The sequence below is a fragment of the Labeo rohita genome, chromosome 10, assembly GCF_022985175.1.
Source record: "Labeo rohita strain BAU-BD-2019 chromosome 10, IGBB_LRoh.1.0, whole genome shotgun sequence".
Lineage (NCBI taxonomy): Eukaryota > Metazoa > Chordata > Actinopteri > Cypriniformes > Cyprinidae > Labeo > Labeo rohita.
In genome coordinates, this window is record NC_066878.1 from 15,899,653 (window position 1) to 15,917,369 (window position 17,717).

At 33.7% G+C, this 17,717-nt stretch overlaps 1 protein-coding gene across 1 annotated transcript; it reads right to left on the reverse strand.

Annotated features, from left to right (window-relative positions):
* Positions 1-320: 320 nt before the first annotated feature.
* On the reverse strand, positions 321-2,536 carry ccl19b (chemokine (C-C motif) ligand 19b). Its single transcript, XM_051121239.1, has 4 exons — positions 2,289-2,536; positions 1,968-2,082; positions 1,748-1,869; positions 321-702 (listed from the first exon to the last, which is right to left on the reverse strand). The coding sequence occupies exons 1-4, from the start codon at positions 2,365-2,367 to the stop codon at positions 680-682; spliced, it is 339 nt and encodes a 112-aa protein (XP_050977196.1). The 5' UTR covers positions 2,368-2,536; the 3' UTR covers positions 321-679.
* Positions 2,537-17,717: the final 15,181 nt, after the last annotated feature.

The following is a 17,717-nucleotide window of genomic DNA, read 5'->3' on the forward strand; positions in this document are numbered from 1 at the left end:
CACAGAGATTAGAGATAGTCAAACAGGCTTGAATACTCATTCATTGTAGTCTAGAGGTTAAATGCTTCCTACACAAATAACCATTTTAAAGGGCACTTGGCTTAAGCTTAAGCTTAAACTGTATGCTGCGTATTACTTTAGATGCAGCGCATGTGTCAAAGTCAGGACCTCTTTACAATCACGACATTAGCATAAGATATAGAACATCTGCTGGATATGATCCCTGTAGCTACTGCAACAATAATTTATTTCAGATTTACAGAACTTGAACTGAAAAAAAATCATGCACACAAATGGCATATTTAAAATGTAAAATATTTTATTTTAATTAAAAAATACAAAGTGAAGACATAGAAAAAATCATTTATTTGGCTCAGGAAACAGTAACAAACTCAATAAGTGATGGAAATTAAAATTAGTTAGCTTAAAATCTCTTCATGTAGACCAGTGGGGGAAGGGTTCACATTTCAAAAATAGCTCATATCTTGTGAAGCTTATTCCAGCGATAATAGATTCACACTTGACCTGCTCTACTAGAGTATTTCACATGTAGTAAACCTGAGAAAGAGTATTTACTATTAAGGTTAAGTAATTTCAGCTGTCTTTTCCAGGATCAGTCCCATTCATTCATGTATAATGCGAGAGCAGGCTGGACCTGCATGATCTGTGATGGTGTCATTTACTGCTGTCTCTGCTTTTTTCCTGTAAGAAAAGAGAGAAAATAATCCTGTTATATGTTATGTTATGTTACGCTATGCTATGCTATGCTATGTTATGTTATGTTATGCTATGTTATGTTGTTAAGTTATGGTGTTGTGTTCTAAATCTTACTTTATGTTATGTTATGATGTTATGTTATATTTTATTTTATGTTATGTTGTTATGTTGTTATGGTGTTGTGTTCTAAACGTTATGTTATGTTATGTTATGTTATGTTATGTTATGTTATGTTATGTTATGTTATGTTATATGTTATGTTGTTATGTTATGGTGTTGTGTTCTAAATCTTACTTTATGTTATGTTATGTTATGTTATGTTATGATATGTTATGTTATGTTGTTGTTACGTTACGTTACGTTATGTTATGGTGTTGTGCTCTAAATGTTGTTACGTTACATTATGTTATTTTATCTTATGTTTTTGTGTTCTAAATGTTATGTTATATTATACTACATTACAGTATGGTGTTGCGTTCTAAATGTTGCATTACGTTATGTTACATTACATTGCGTTACGTTATGCTGTGTTACGTTATGTTATATTATGTTATGTTATGTTATGGTATTGTGCTCTAAATGTTATGTTACGGTGTTGTGTTCTAAATGTTACGTTATGTTACATTATGTTACGTTATGTTACGCTGTTTACGTTGTGTTATATCATGTTACATTATGTTATGTTTGTTATGTTATGCTGTGGTGTTGTGTTCTAAATGTTGTTACGTTATGTTATGGTGTTGTGTTGTTTTTTTATATTATTTTCTAAATTTTACTGTGACATTGTTCAAAATGTTGTTTTCTAAATGTTATATTATTTTTGTTGTGTTACATTATGTTGTAAGTGTTGTTACATTATCTCGTCTAAATGTTATGTTGTGTTTGAAGCGTTATATGATGTTGCTAGGTTTTGTGTTCTAAATGTTATCTTATGTTATCTTATGTTATGCAGACAGAAATAATAACATACATGTACATTCATATTATTTAAGCACCAAGAATTGATCATGAAATACCTACAAATACATACCTTTAGGTTTTTTTGGGGGGGATTTTACGGGTCCTGCTAGTATGTGGTCGATCAGTTTGCTCACCCAGTTATTCTCACTTGGAAATGGTGCACAGAGCTTCAAGCCTTTCCTTGTGACAAATCTGTGGAAATTCATTCATATTTAAATATGCAAACTCAAATACACCTTGAAATCTGTAGTACTTTAGAGGCATTTTGAAATGCGTGTAATACGACTTACATAGTGGCAGGAATATTGCAAGGTCCATCACCCGTCTGAATGGTGAAGGATGTCACCACCTTTTTCGGGATGTGCCGGTCGCTGGTGGTTAAACAACAATCCACTGCATCATCAGCTGTGATAGTTAAACAGTGCACAGAATGTTAACCATAACCAACATCAACAATCTCATCTAAAAACAATCATTTAAAAAAAAGATCATATTTACACAAAGTAAAGTAAATTTTATTCAAGAATATTTTTAACATATTGTACAATAAAACACTATAAAAAAATTTTAAGTTACATTTTAAATTTCAGAACTGATTGCATATAACTCACCTGTTGTACAGCTCCATAGACTGACACTCAATATAAGCAGAGCACCTGTCCATATTGTCAAAGAATTAGAGAACGTCATTTTGTCCCTCTGTATGTGTCGTTCACCTGTGCTCAGCAGATATGTGCCTCACCGCTGCTTGCACACCTTTTATACGGTTCTTCTTAAACTTTCACTTTCTTTATGTTTTAAGGCAACCGTTTCCTGTAAATCCATCCCTAATAAAAGAGCCCTTTCACCTTCTTTTGTTAACTGGAAATGGTGGCGACTGCCAAGAGATTTATCATCTGAACTGTCTGAACTGGAGGGAAGTTTTGACATGTTGTGTGAGCTTCTGAAATGTGCTTATCAGTGTCACTGCCTCATGAGAACAAATGCGGTGAAAGTCGTATTAGCGGATGTCATTCATAGCCGGAGGGAACAGGTTGCACATGTACATAGCTTTGGGACAAATCAGATGTTGCTCAAGTTCCTCTAAGTGATAATTCTAGTGTGAATTAGCTCATTGTTAGATTTCATTTGCCTTTTATTCAGAAGTGTCTGCACTGAGCTACGTGCAGCTCTGCAATAAAATAAAATAAAATAAAATCAAGCAAAAATAATATTTAAAACCCTTTTTTAAAATGCATGCAGGTCTGCACTGAATTCACAATTGCTTAAGTGTCCACACTAATGTTTAAGTGGATTATAATAATAAAACTAAATAAAATAAAATAGTATTTAGTTGTTGTTGTTGTTTTTTTTTAAGTACATGTAGGTCTGCATTAAATTCACAACTGCTGAAGTGTCCACACTGATGTTTGACTGGATTCAAAAATAAAATAAAATAAAACAGTATTTAAAACTTTTTTTTTTTTTTAAATAAAAGTGCATGAAGGTCTGCACTGAATTCACAATTGCTTAAGTGTCCACACTGACGTTTGAGTGGATTCAAAAATTAAAATAAATGAAATGAAATTGTATTTATTTTAAACTTACAAAATAAAATAAAACATTTAAAACCCAGTTTAAAAAAAACTGCGCTTAGTTCTGCAACTGCTCTTATCTGCATACACATACCTGGCCAGTCAATGCAGTATCTGAGTAGCCATATAAACACGCGCATATTGATATCCAATGTGATATTATACCAATTATATAGTCATAACGCTTATGACAATGATACTTTTATGACCCTCTCATGTGACATATTAACTCTTATGAAAGAAACGTACTTAATATCAGAGCTGGCAAATTCTCACCAAACCAAAGTTTGATTGACAGCACCACTAATGTGATCATGTTTTTTGGGTTTAACCCAACATAGAAGTTGCATGAACATGTACCTGCTGTTGCCGACAGGTAAGTAATGAATGCTGTTGGAAGACTATTATGTAACAGTATTTTTTTTAATAGCGTTGTCTATGCTTTTGTGCATGAATTATTCTTTTACAGATTTTTATTCTATTCTACATCTCTCTGCTGTATAAATGTGTTTTATACCAACAATAAATAAAGACATATTTTCTGTGAACTTCTAACCTGTTCAGAGTAGCTGAAGTGTGAATTGTAATATTCTTATGCACAGAAATGGCCAGTGTTTTGGCAATACTGGTAGTGTTATATTTCAGGCGTGCAGCTACATGTGGATGCTAAATATATGCATGGAATACAGCCAGCAAAATGTCTGAAGGCCTCAGATATGTGTTAATTACGCAGAACTAAAGTCTGTTTAAAAAAAGAAAAGGCCTATATCTCGAAATCCTGCTCAATTAAAAGTTCCTCAAGGACTGTAGCTCCACACACAGCCAGGTCTTCATTCTGTGCTGTGATATGAGTGAATCTCTTGAGCCCTAATGAAGCGTGAAGAGAGGAACAGACCACTCTGATCCTCTACTGAGTTCAAGCAGTTTGATTTCTAACTACAGCTGCATTCAGTTTTTAGTCATTACTTCAAGATTGTCAGGGAACAGGCCACATGCCGTGTCACTTCCTGTACGATGGCTTATTTCCACCTGGGCTGCAGTAACTTCATCAGGTCCAGAAGTAATCAAGCTGCTTTGTCTGATAAGGATGTGATGAAAAAATTACAGACAATGAAGAGTAATTGAAGGCTAGTCAGAAGTTCTCATCTTTTTCTTCATCTTTTGCTTATGTTACAACACCACTATTGAAGGTTGAAGGTTTTTTACATTTTTTATTTTATATTTAAAATGGAATTAATATTCTCAGTGTCTTATTTATATTATATATTTATTTATAAATGGTATAAAGTAATTGATATATTACAAGTAAAAATGAAACCTCAGTTTCTGATATTTTAGACTTATTACCTTGACACAGTTGCTCAATTGTTGTTTGTTTGTTTGTTTAATATAATATAATATAATTTATTTATTTATTTCATAAATTACTGTTTACTGTTCAGAAATAAATAATTTAATATAATATACTATATTTTTTACTTTTATTTAAAAAAATAATAATATATATACAGTATTGTGCATTCTTATTTATATATTCATTCATTCATTCATAAATTACTGTTTATAAATAAATAAATAACATGTTATAATATACTTTTTACTGTATTGTTCATTGTTATTTATTAATTTATTTATTCATAAATTATTTTTACTGTGTATTAATAAATAAGCAAATAGTATAATATAATATACTTTTTTCTGTTTTTTATATATATATATATATATATATATATATATATGCACATACATACGTACATATACACAGTATTGTTCAGTTTGTTATATATTCATGCATAAATTACTTTAAAATAATATATAGATTCCTAAAAATGATAAAATTGTTTGATTTATTTTTATTTATTTATAAACAGTAGAAAGTTTATATATATATTATATATATATATATATAATATAATTTATTTTATTTGTAATTCTTTTTATTACATTTTATTTTAATTTTATTATTTATTTATAAACAGTAACATTATTAGATTAGATTAGATTATGTAAAAATGAAACCTTAGTTTATTATATTTTAGACTTATTCCCTTGACAGAGCTGCTACTTATTTATTTATTCATTCATTCATTCATTCATTCATGTTTTATCCTGTTGGCTTCACCAAATAACATGCATTCAAAATGATTTCTTTCTTTATTTTCTTTTTTTACCTTCATTTTTTTAATTTTTACTTCAGGCCACCCACAGAATGTCAAAATGAATTTTAGAAATTTTAAAATGCTCAACATAGAAAATGTGTATTGAAGCAGTGTATTAATGAACTACATTTTCATTATTTTTTAATAAAAATAATTATTTTGATCAAAAATAATTACCTTAAAACACTTGACCTTAAAATTCCTCGGTTAGTATTTCTAGCAAAGTAGTTATACAATAATTATCTTCTGTAACATTTTATTTTCTTTCATCTGTATTTATATGATAGTGTATTTATATTATATCATCTACTGGTAAAATACTTGGCTTTCATGTACACCGAGAACAGACGTAGATTTGAAAATGATGTTCTCAATCAGCAGATATAGACTTGTCATAATTTCAGAATGGCAATTATGAAATATTTGCGGTTAGTAATTGGCGAAAGTTGTTTAACGTGCAAGAGGCTCTAATAACAAAACGTTCTGTTCACTTGCAGGTTCAACTCTTTGTGCTCATGATGAATGGCAAAGATTCATCGTCCTTGTATAGGCTCGCCCACAACCCAAAACCCTTGTTTATACTAGAGGCTCAATTTACTTCCCTTCAATGGAAAAAAAAAGCCTCTTCCCGCAGTCGGGTTGCACAGTTGCCAGATCTGTCTGGAATCCGTACAAGATAAACTCACCGCAGAAATCAGGTTTGATTCTTATCGTTGGTGCTCTGAAGCATTTTAATGTCTCTCGGTGTCACGTAGACGCAAACCTCACACAATTACTAGTAAGTTACATGCCATTTTATATTACAAAAGCATTGTTTTTGCTCTTATACATAGTCATCCTTACGATTTTAGGTCAAACAGTCCAGTTTTTAAATGTTCGTCTACAGGTGCAAGCTTGAGCCAGACGCTCACTTGTCCTCTTTTTAAGATCACTATTTTATACTTTATGTAAAGGGTATGTAGAAAATAAATAATATTAACAGTATGTTCAAGGTAATATTAAGTGATGTACATTTTAGCCACAATATTATCCTACCTGATCTCATGATGAAAACATACCCGTGGGAACGTTTTTGCGAGATGTAATATGTACCAAGTACATATCATATTTCCAACAGAATTTAACACTACAGGTGGAAAAACAGCGAGCGCTTGTAATCGTTTTCATACACAGTTATAACTACAGCTCCATATGTTTCGTTTTCCAGACTTAACAATCTTGTTAAGTTGTCAATTGACATTTCAAGTCAGAACTGCAGTGACACGTACAAAACAAACATCACATAAAACGTAGCATATGTACCTTCATCTATACGTTCACAAACCGAACAATCTTTTAGCCACTCAGTGTACATTTCACATCGAATATGTCACGAAACGTACACGGCGGTACGTATTTCGCGCCTTGCGAAAAAGTACCTAGAGGTACGTTTTTGTCATTAAGTCAGGTTGATATTGTCATTATGAATCAATGATTCAATAAGAAAATGTAGTGTACAACTATTACTATTTTTCGCATATCTTTTTATGGCAGAAACAGTATGATGGTGTGTGCACAACAAAAGCAAAGAACATTCGCATCACCTTACTCATGGGTGGTTTTTTTTTTGCGCGAGTGACGCGAAAAGCATTCGCTCTAGATTACTCGTGAAATGTTTTTATTCACGCGAATGATGCAAAAAAATTAGAGCGAGTAATACGATGCAAATATTCGCTTTGCTTTTGGTCATGCTCTTCTCCATTTTCTGATACAACCAGACATGTCAATAAGCTCTTCGCTGATTGGCTTGCGCGACGACCCAATTTGTGTCTATTTGAGTCTTTGCATTGATTGTATGTAATTTACTCTCGTAAATAATTAAATTCGCTTCTATTCAATAGTACGGAGCCCCGCACATGACATGCAATCGTAGGCATGATTTATTAATTAGTTCCCTCCAGTGCTTGAAGTGGGTGCCAGTACTTAGAGTACGTCTCTCCGAAATCAGCAAGTCATTTGCTTAATTCCTGAATGAATCAGCTGTTATATACAGTGGGTACGGAAAGTATTCAGAATTTTCACTCTTTGTTATATTGCAGCCATTTGCTAAAATCATTTAAGTTCATTTTTTTTCCTCAATGTACACACAGCCCCCCCATATTGACAGAAAAACACAGAATTTTTGCAGATTTATTAAAAAAGAAAAACTGAAATAATCACATGGTCCTAAGTATTCAGACCCTTTGCTGTGACACTCATATATTTAACTCAGGTGCTGTCCATTTCTTCTGATCATCCTTGAGATGATTCTACACCTTCATTTGAGTCCAGCTGTGTTTGATTATACTGATTGGACTTGATTAGGAAAGCCACACACCTGTCTATATAAGACCTTACAGCTCACAGTGCATGTCCGAGCAAATGAGAATCATGAGGTCAAAGGAACTGCCTGAAGAGCTCAGAGACAGAATTGTGGCAAGGCACAGATCTGGCCAAGGTTACAAAAAAATTTCTGCTGCACTTAAGGTTCCTAAGAGCACAGTGGCCTCCATAATCCTTAAATGGAAGACGTTTGGGACGACCAGTACCCTTCCTAGAGCTGGCCGTCCGGCCAAACTGAGCTATCGGGGGAGAAGAGCCTTGGTGAGAGAGGTAAAGAAGAACCCAAAGATAACTGTGGCTGAGCTCCAGAGATGCAGTTGGGAGATGGGAGAAAGTTGTAGAAAGTCAACCATCACTGCAGCCCTCCACCAGTCGGGGCTTTATGGCAGAGTGGCCCGACGGAAGCCTCTCCTCAGTGCAAGACACATGAAAGCCCACATGGAGTTTACTAAAAAAACACCTGAAGGACTCCAAGATGGTGAGAAATAAGATTCTCTGGTTTGATGAGACCAAGATAGAACTTTTTGGCCTTAATTCTAAGTGGTATGTGTGGAGAAAACCAGGCACTGCTCATCACCTGTCCAATACAGTCCCAACAGTGAAGCATGGTGGTGGCAGCATCATGCTGTGGGGGTGTTTTTCAGCTGCAGGGACAGGACGACTGGTTTGCAATCGGGGGAAAGATGAATGCGGCCAAGTACAGGGACATCCTGGACGAAAACCTTCTCCAGAGTGCTCAGGACCTCAGACTGGGCCGAAGGTTTACTTTCCAACAAGACAATGACCCTAAGCACACAGCTAAAATAACGAAGGAGTGGCTTCACAACAACTCCGTGACTGTTCTTGAATGGCCCAGTCGGAGCCCTGACTTAAACCCAATTGAGCATCTCTGGAGAGACCTAAAAATGGCTGTCCACCAACGTTTACCACCCAACCTGACAGAACTGGAGAGGATCTGCAAGGAGGAATGGCAGAGGATCCCCAAATCCAGGTGAGAAAAACTTGTTGCATCTTTCCCAAAAAGACTCATGGCTGTATGAGATCAAAAGGGTGCTTCTACTAAATACTGAGCAAAGGGTCTGAATACTTAGGACCATGTGATATTTCAGTTTTTCTTTTTTAATAAATCTGCAAAAATGTCAACAATTCTGTGTTTTTCTGTCAGTATGGGGTGCTGTGTGTACATTAATGAGGAAAAAAAATGAACTTAAATGATTTTAGCAAATGGCTGCAATATAACAAAGAGTGAAAAATTTAAGGGGGTCTGAATACTTTCCGTACCCACTGTATATTCTGTGCAAATACATCTAAATGCCACTTCAGATGCAGCTTGTGTGCCAAAGATAGTGATTTAATTTGACTACTAACAGCCCTGTAGTGTTGTATTATTAGAGGTTCAAGCGCATAGCACTCAAACCCTGTTGTAACTGTTAGAACGGCCAAGGATCAGCAATCTCTACGTAAAACTGATTGTGCAGACCAAACCGTAAATCGCAGAGACTTAAAACTTTGAGGAATGGTAGCAGGGGCATTTCTAGGATTTGAAAAAATAACAGGGGCTAGTGGTGGTGGATGGGAGCTCACATCGTACTTATGTAAGATTTGGTTAAACACAGATGGGTGAACCTGGACCCTTCTGGGGAGGTCCGGGGCCAGGCCCTCCGGGAGAAAATTTGATATATTTTAAAGTTAAATTCATTAATCTGATGCACTTTGAGAGTTTAAAAATAAGAGCTCCAAGTTAACCCATGTTCAGTGTGCAAATTGAACAAAGACAAAAGATCGATGACCTGACTCACCCATCTTTTGATACTCCAAAAACATCGGATCATGAACTGATCATGTGAGCAAAGTCATATTGTGCTTTTGATTTCAGTTCATTTGACAGATACTTCGCCAAAGCAATGGCACAAAACAACGTTGTTACACTATGAAAAATAGTAAATAGTAATCACTGCAAATAACAAACATATCAAAGTATTATAACTAAATTACAACTTTACAAAGATACATTACACAAATAATACATTTGAAAATGTATTTTCAACTGTAACAAATATATATTTGCATATATTTGTTTTGTTTTGTTTTTTTAACCAAATCCCATTTTCTTCTGTTTTAATTTAAAAAACAAAAACAATTGTAATGGTTAAATTCAATTTTATTAATAAAAAACATGTCTAATTAATTAAAACAATGAAACATACAATTTAATGTCAATTTATCAAAAGTTAAGTTATGTTTAGGACCCTATGAAATGTTTTATTTTTTTCTCACCTTGTGTTTTATTGTTACCAAATTTATTTTAGCATGTCTATTTATTTGAATGCATAAAAACTTTTATTTATTTCTACAACAATTTCAATTATGAAATTCTGTGTTGTGTATTTAACATTTTCTGGTTATCAAATAAAGGCATAAAATATTAATTTATCTAATGTAATAATTTATTAAAATTAAATTATTTTTGGCAAATAAAGAGGATGTATGATTAAAATGTAAAAGATGGAAGAAATATTGTAACAAAGTTTTATTAAGTTTTATTAATTTTTCAACAGTAGTAGTAGTAGTAGTAGTGTAGGTGCGTACAGTCTACTGAATGATAGTAATATATTTCTGGCACAATGTCTACAGGCTAAACCAAACTTTAATTTTGATGGGTTGCCGTGAATACTTTTAAATTTGTGTGAGCATATGACACTGGTTTTACTCAAATGAAACAGTGAAATACTCACAAAGTACTCTCAGAGCAGTTCTGGAAATACTGTTCATGCATTTTTTATGGCAGACCCTGAAATCTGAAATCAATATGTGTGTACAGGTGCATCTCAAAAAATTAGAATATCATGAAAAAGTTCATTTTTTTTATTGTAACTTATTTTAAAAAACTGAATCTTTCATATATTCTAGATTCATTACATGTAAAGTAAAACATTTCAAAAGGTTTTTTTTGTTTGTTTGTTTTAATTTTGATAATTAGAGTGTACAGCTCATGAAAGTCAAAAATCCAGTATCTCAAAATATTAGAATATTTACATCTGAGTTCCATTAATTAACCATCCCTACAATATAAATTCCAGGTCTCTTGTTCTTTGAAACCACACTAATGGGGAAGACTGCTGACTTGGCAATGGTCCAGAAGACAATCTGGACAGAAGATCATTACTGAAAGGGGTGGCTGTTTACAGAGTGCTGTATCAAAGCATATTAAATACAAAGTTGACTGGAAGGAAGAAATTGGATAGGCAAAGGTGCACAAGCAACAGGGATAACCGCAAGCTTGATAATACTGTCAAGTAAAGCTGATTCAGACACTTGGGAGAGCTTCACAAGGAGTAGAATGAAGCTGGAGTCAGCGCATCAAGAGTCACCACGCTCAGACGTCTTCAGGAACAGGGCTACTAAGCCACTTCTGAAACAGAAGCAATGTCAGAAGCATCTTACCTGGCCTATGGAGAAAAAGAACTGGACTGTTGCTCAGTGGTCCAAAGCATTTCATGTTGAAATCATGATCTCAGAGTCTGGAGGAAGACTGAAGAGGCACAGAATCCAAGCTGCTTGAAGTCCAGTATGAAGTTTCTGAAGTCAGTGATGATTTGATTTGATTTTTCAAGTCCAAAGTCAATGCAGCCGTCTACCAGGAGATTTTGGAGCACTTTATGCTTCCATCTGCTGACAACCATTATGGAGATGCTGATTTCCTTTTCCAGCAGGACTTTAGCACCTGCCCACAGTGCAAAAAACACTTCCAAGTGGTGTGCTGACCAAGATATTACTGTGCTTTATAGGCCAGCCAACATGCCTGACCTGAACCCCACTAAGAATCTATGGGATATTTTCAAGAGAAAGATGAGAAACAGTTGATCCAAAAATATACAGACGATCTGAAGTCTCAATAGTGCCTCACCAGTGCCACAGGCTGATCACTTCCATGCCACACTTCACTGATGCTGTAATTTGTGCTAGGAGCAAGTCATTTGCTGTAATATGTGCTGCCAACCAAGTACTGAGTGCATAAATTAACATACTTTAAAAAAAACTTGAAGTCTTCATTTTTGCAAATCCGTTTTTTGATTGATTTTAGGAAATATTCTAATATTTTGAGATACTGGATTTTTGACTTTCATGAGCTGTAAGCTCTAATCATCCAAATTAAAAAAATAAAAAAAAAAAATAAAAAAACTTTAGAAATATTTTACTTTACATGTAATGAATCTAGAATATATGAAAGTTTCAGTTTTTAAAATAAGTTACAATAAAAAAAAAAAGAACTTTTTCATGATATTCTAATTTTCCGAGCTGCACCTGTAGTAGTAAAGGAAACCGTGCGTGCGTCTGCAACATTCATTCATAAAGAGACACGCAGAACATGCAGGATTCATATTTAAATGGTATTTTGCGGCTTAATATTTACAGATGCTAGTACATATCGCGTACTAGTGTAATGTATAATGACCGGCTTTTGATTAATTCATTCAAACTTTGACACACTCTGTGAATTCCTTGGAAATCATAGGGTGATACAAAAACATTAGAGGCTAGAGAAAAATCTTGATGATTAACCCTAGCAACGCCCCTGGATGGTAGTACTCACACCGTCTACAACAAGGCTTGCCCCAATCGGCCTGACGGGGGCACTACAGCCATTAATATTATGAAAATTGCTCATAACTCCTAAACCGTTGGTCGCAGATCTAAGTGTCTTATGTCATTGGAATCTTTGGCTCACAATGGACAAAGCTCATGCCTCGGATTCATCATTCACCATGGCAAAATGTTCAGATATTTAGCATTTTTTGAAAACCCTACTTTTGCAAACTAGGTCTAGGTTTTTCGCCTGATCTGAACCAAACCAGTGCGGAAAGATTCTCTGGAAATTGAATATCAATAATTATCAAAAAAAAAAAAAAAAAAAAAGTTGAACTTTACCCTTTGGGAAGTTATAATGGGGTCATTTAGAAAAGGGGCCTGTCCAAATTTACCCCAAATCCTATAAAGCCTAAAGGAAAACTCAAAACTTCACGAAACCTGCTGAGTACATCCGACAGGTGATCCTAAACAAGCATGCAAAGTTTTAAGGAGGTCAGACCACATCTGATGCTATAACAGTCACAAACGTTAAAAAACATATTTCTATTGTAAATGACCTGGATTTGCAAAAAATGCAAATCATTGATTAAGGTGGGTACACGCCTACTACATTGTGTCTTTTTTCATATGTGCTTAAATGCCTTAAAGCACTTGAACCCCGGTACTCGCTGGTAATCAATTTCTAATTGCATTTAGTGAATAAATATATAAATTAAACTGAAAGATGATTCATACAGTTAAGGTGCCTTAGAACTTTTTTAAAATGTCCCTGGAAATCAGTTTAAGGAATGGAATTTATTTACTTACTCCTTCGTTTATTCATCCATTCCGATTTAATTTTTAATTTTTTAATTTTTAATTTTTTTGTCCTGGCTTCACAAATCCTGCAAAGTCTTTTCCTTTTTGGTATAACCATTAACTGACAAAATGACGGTCCCCTTTTCTTGGAATCGAGCCACGGCTGCAGAAATCCCCTTTTGACTGCCAGGTTAGGTTACGCAGTAGTGCCATTTTCAAGAAATCATGCACACCTACATCAGCTATGCAACATTTTATAGATCCATCTCACCAGATAAGCGGGATCTCCCGTACAGACTTTGCACCCATAACACAGACTGAACCTAAAGTCTGACATTACAGAAACTCAAAATGGATAAAGGTATTTCTGAGATAAACAGTAGCATCGTTTTGCTTAATGGACCTTGGAAGTTTACCGTCACACTCAACGGCTCGTTTCATTGATAAAATACGCTTAGTTTCTCAACTTTCCTTGTTTTAAATCTGTTCTTTATGTTTGCACAGTGAGCCTGCTATGATATGAGAAATCTATTGTAGTTCAAGGACAAAGGACACTCGGGAAAGTCCGTAAGATTAATTTGTTTATGTTCCGACCACAGATGGTCATGGGTCATTTCTTAACAAGACAGACAGGTATTTGATACTTTGATGTAGGGCACAAAGGGTCCACCTTGTAGGCTTGGCTAATTGTGTTTTGTAAAGGTGGAAAATGTGTAAGTTTTGTTTTGACTCTATTTTTTTATTACATTGCTAATACATGTAACAAACAAAACTAAATGGGTGCGGTAAGCACTGATGATTAAGTAAATAACCTGGTTTGGTTTTGGTTGTGTTTCTGCAAGTGTGATCAGAGAGCAAAAACAGAAACATAATAGGTCATTCCTGCTATAAAGAAACATGAAATAAATATAATAATAATAATAATAATAACAGGCAGAGACTGGAATTTAGCGAGTTTGAAATAAAAGTATTTGATGGACGTATACTGTGTGTCAGGAGCATTCACTCAGTATCATTATCTCATTTTTGATGGCTTTTAGCTATATATATATATATATATATATACACACTATATAAAATATTAGCGTAACAATTTTAAAATATGGAAATTGTATTCATTGTGGCCCTACTTTATAAAACTGTCAATTTATTAAAGTGTTTAATCTTTTTTTGCCTCTATTCAAAATGTCTAAATCAAAGCATGTTTTCTTGGAAATACTGCTTTAATTTCTTATCAGTTAATAGCTTTTTCTTTAGGCTGATTACCTCCAGACCTCTGTGTCCATTATTAATAAAAATTATTAATAACAAAAGCAAGTCCCTGAATTATCCAGGAAGTGACTCTGTGGCTATTTGCAGTGGATTTTATGAATTATGTGATATTTTGTTGTATTAGCTAGCAGGTTCATCAAGATAACTAAAACTAAAACTTAAATTAAAAACATCTGTGCTACTTTATAAAAGTATATAAAATATAGAAATTTATGTAGTTTTTTAGTTTAATTTAATTAAACTTCATAACTTGATGTATCCTACAAAAATTAAATTAAAATAAAATATAATAAAACTGGAATAAAAATCAATAAAACAATGTCCTTCACTAATTTTGGTAGCCTTGGTAAATGTGAGCAAAGGCGGCTGTGAAAATAAATCTGCATTGTTTATTCTTTTAATCTTCCATTTAAAAAAAATCCACAAAATTCTAACCTATCACTGAAGTAAACCATAAAACAACAGTAAGATCTCATTGTGTGATTATTATTTTTCTCTAGTTCACTTTGGCCACAATTATTGGCACCCAATTATTGCAACGTCTTTTTTTTTCCCAAGACAACAGTTCTGAGTTTTCTGATGAGTTTGGAGAACACCTGACAAGAAATCAGAGACCATTCCTTCATACAGAAGGATCCATCTCTTCTCTTCTGTTCACCCCACTCATTTTCTATAAAGTTCGGGTCAGGAAACTGGGACGCCCATGGTAGAAGTTTTATTTTGTGCTCAGTCCAGTGTTGGGCTGTAATTCGATTATTTTTAAGTAACTGAGTACTTTAACGCGTTATAATTTTAGTTACAAGCATGCTTTACATTATTGCCGACAGAATGTGATTTATTATGTAGATTATAAAAAGGGTGTTGGCTAGCACATGCGACGTCCTTTACCTGAGAACTTCTTTGACTGGAAAGCGCCTGTGAGGGGGATACTGCCAATGAAAACACAGTCAGCATGGAGAGAGGAAAGCACGTGTTCTGTAGCTGGAAATACAATCATTGTTTTTAAGTCTATTTCTGTCAAAGTCGAGAACATTATTGTGCGACTCCCGCAAAATAGAACTGTCTAAACATAAAATATCTAAAACAAAATAATTGCTATTCATGTATTGCACAAAAGCATCAAGAACGACTATATAAAACAAAAACGATTAACAGGCGTAAACATAGGCAGAGTTTCTATTTATAACATGTGTTTGCAGCGTTGAACAATGCTGATTTCTGAAATGCAATGGACAATCAGAGAATCCACTCACCGCTCGAAATGCCGTACATTCTGCAACCACGCACGCAGCAGCCTATTGCTTTTAGTTAAAGTAACAGTGGTTTGTGAATGTTGATGCTTTAATAAGTATTTTATTGGAGCGTTTATGCTGGGATGGTAGGCAACACACAAGTTCACTATTTCACGTAAATTTCGTGGGTGTACAGAAAAAAAAAGTAACATAACGAGTAATGTAACTAATTACTTTTAAAATAAAGTAATCAGAAAAGTAATCTGATTACTTTTCAAAGGAGTAATCAGTAAGTTAATTACATTTTCAGAGTAACTTGCCCAACACTAGTGCTCAGTAACACATTTTGATGTTTGTTGTGGATTATTGTCCTGATGGAACATCCAACCACGGCCCACTATAAGATGCAGTCAAGTTAAGATTTTTTATCTGTTGGTATTCAATAGAATCCATGATTCCATGCATCTGAATAAGACATCCAGGACCTCCAGCATAAAAACAGGCCCAGACATGTCAAAAAAAAAAAAAAAAAAAAAGGTAAATATATGAATGGGAATATACTTCAGAGATATTTTACTCTAGGGGTGCCAATGATTGTGGCCAACATGCATTGGAGAAAAACATTTATTTCATAATGTGAGTTTTCCCTCTACTTTCAATTGCTTTACTTCAATGAAAGGGTTAGAATTTTGTGATTTTTTTTAATTGAAAGATCAAAAAGATAAACGGTACGGATTTATTTTCACAGCCGCCTTTGCTTGTATTTACCAAGGGTGCCAATACTAATGGAGGCCACTATATATACTAAAAAAAAAGGGCAAAAACACAACACAATTAAATTGAAACATTAAAAAATAAAAAAATAAAAAACAATAGTATCTCAATGATACTAAAACAACATTTTTAGTAGGTTTGTCTCTCTTTACAGCATTCAGTTCTGTTTGATAGAAAATTACAGAAATATGATTTGCAGAAAACTGAAAATAATAAAAAAAAATAATAATAAAAAAAAATAATAAAAAGGTCCCATCTAGTTACCTTTTCTAGCATTGTACGAATAATTTAATATTAAATTAAAATAAATAATATTTAATATTTAATAATAAATTAATAAAGTGCAGGAAGCTTGAACATTTCTAAATGTCTAGTGTATATTATTATAAAACTACATACTTAAATTACAAGCAAGCATATTAAGTTTTAATTTTTTTTTTTTTAAGTTAAAAGGTTTGTCGTCATTGTTTCTTTCAGTGCAAGTTACAATACATAGGAACTGAAGTGAAATATCTCCATTATAAATAAATTACTATTTATTTGTTCCAGCTATGTTTGATAAATGGGTCATCTCAGGAAACCGTGCCATTTATGCAGGAAAAGGGCTGTTTTTACTTCTATATTTTCATAATGTTTGCAGCTGAACTTTCAATAATGTGCCACCTTTGAAACTGGGGCACCAAATTATTCTTGTGCTTTATACCAAAAATAATATATTACTTTGGTAAAAATGAACCACATTTTTTTTTAGGTACTGATAAAAGAAAATGCACCTATTCAATGTCACTCCCTTAAACGTGATGTAAGATCAAACTATAATTTTAAACTTCTGTTATTTTAGCATACCAGGGTTGAACAGAAATCACACAGACAAATGAATTGTGCTTTGTGGTCGTTCCTGAGCTTAATGGCCACTTATGCAAAGCCTACTACCTATGGAAATGATAGAGCACTTTTTAATAAATTTACCCCTGCACTTACTGACCGCAGAATCAATCCGATTTCACAGGGCGTTTTTAGATAAAATGGCGCACTCTGCAGGCCAACAGCTGCTCCTGCACACAAAAAGAAACTAGAAGGCACACACAAACAACCATTTCAAATTGTACAAAATATTTAATTGATTTTCTCCCTTTTATCAACGAATTTAAACAATTTCAAGACAATTAAAATGATTTCTTTCACAGCTAATTAAATCGTCAACCACACATTAAGACATATTAAAAGCCACTGTATGGCTTGACAGTATTTTGTTTAAAAAAATTAAATAAAAAACAAAT

Bases quoted from the DNA above. Each gene is read 5' to 3' on its own strand.
- ccl19b (XM_051121239.1), bottom strand. From the start codon at position 2,367: ATGACGTTCTCTAATTCTTTGACAATATGGACAGGTGCTCTGCTTATA. The intron at 1,870-1,967 runs GTAAGTCGTATT...GAATTTCCACAG, and splicing joins TGCAATATTCCTGCCACTAT to ATTTGTCACAAGGAAAGGCT. The intron at 703-1,747 runs GTATGTATTTGT...CTTTTCTTACAG, and splicing joins CCCCCCAAAAAAACCTAAAG to GAAAAAAGCAGAGACAGCAG.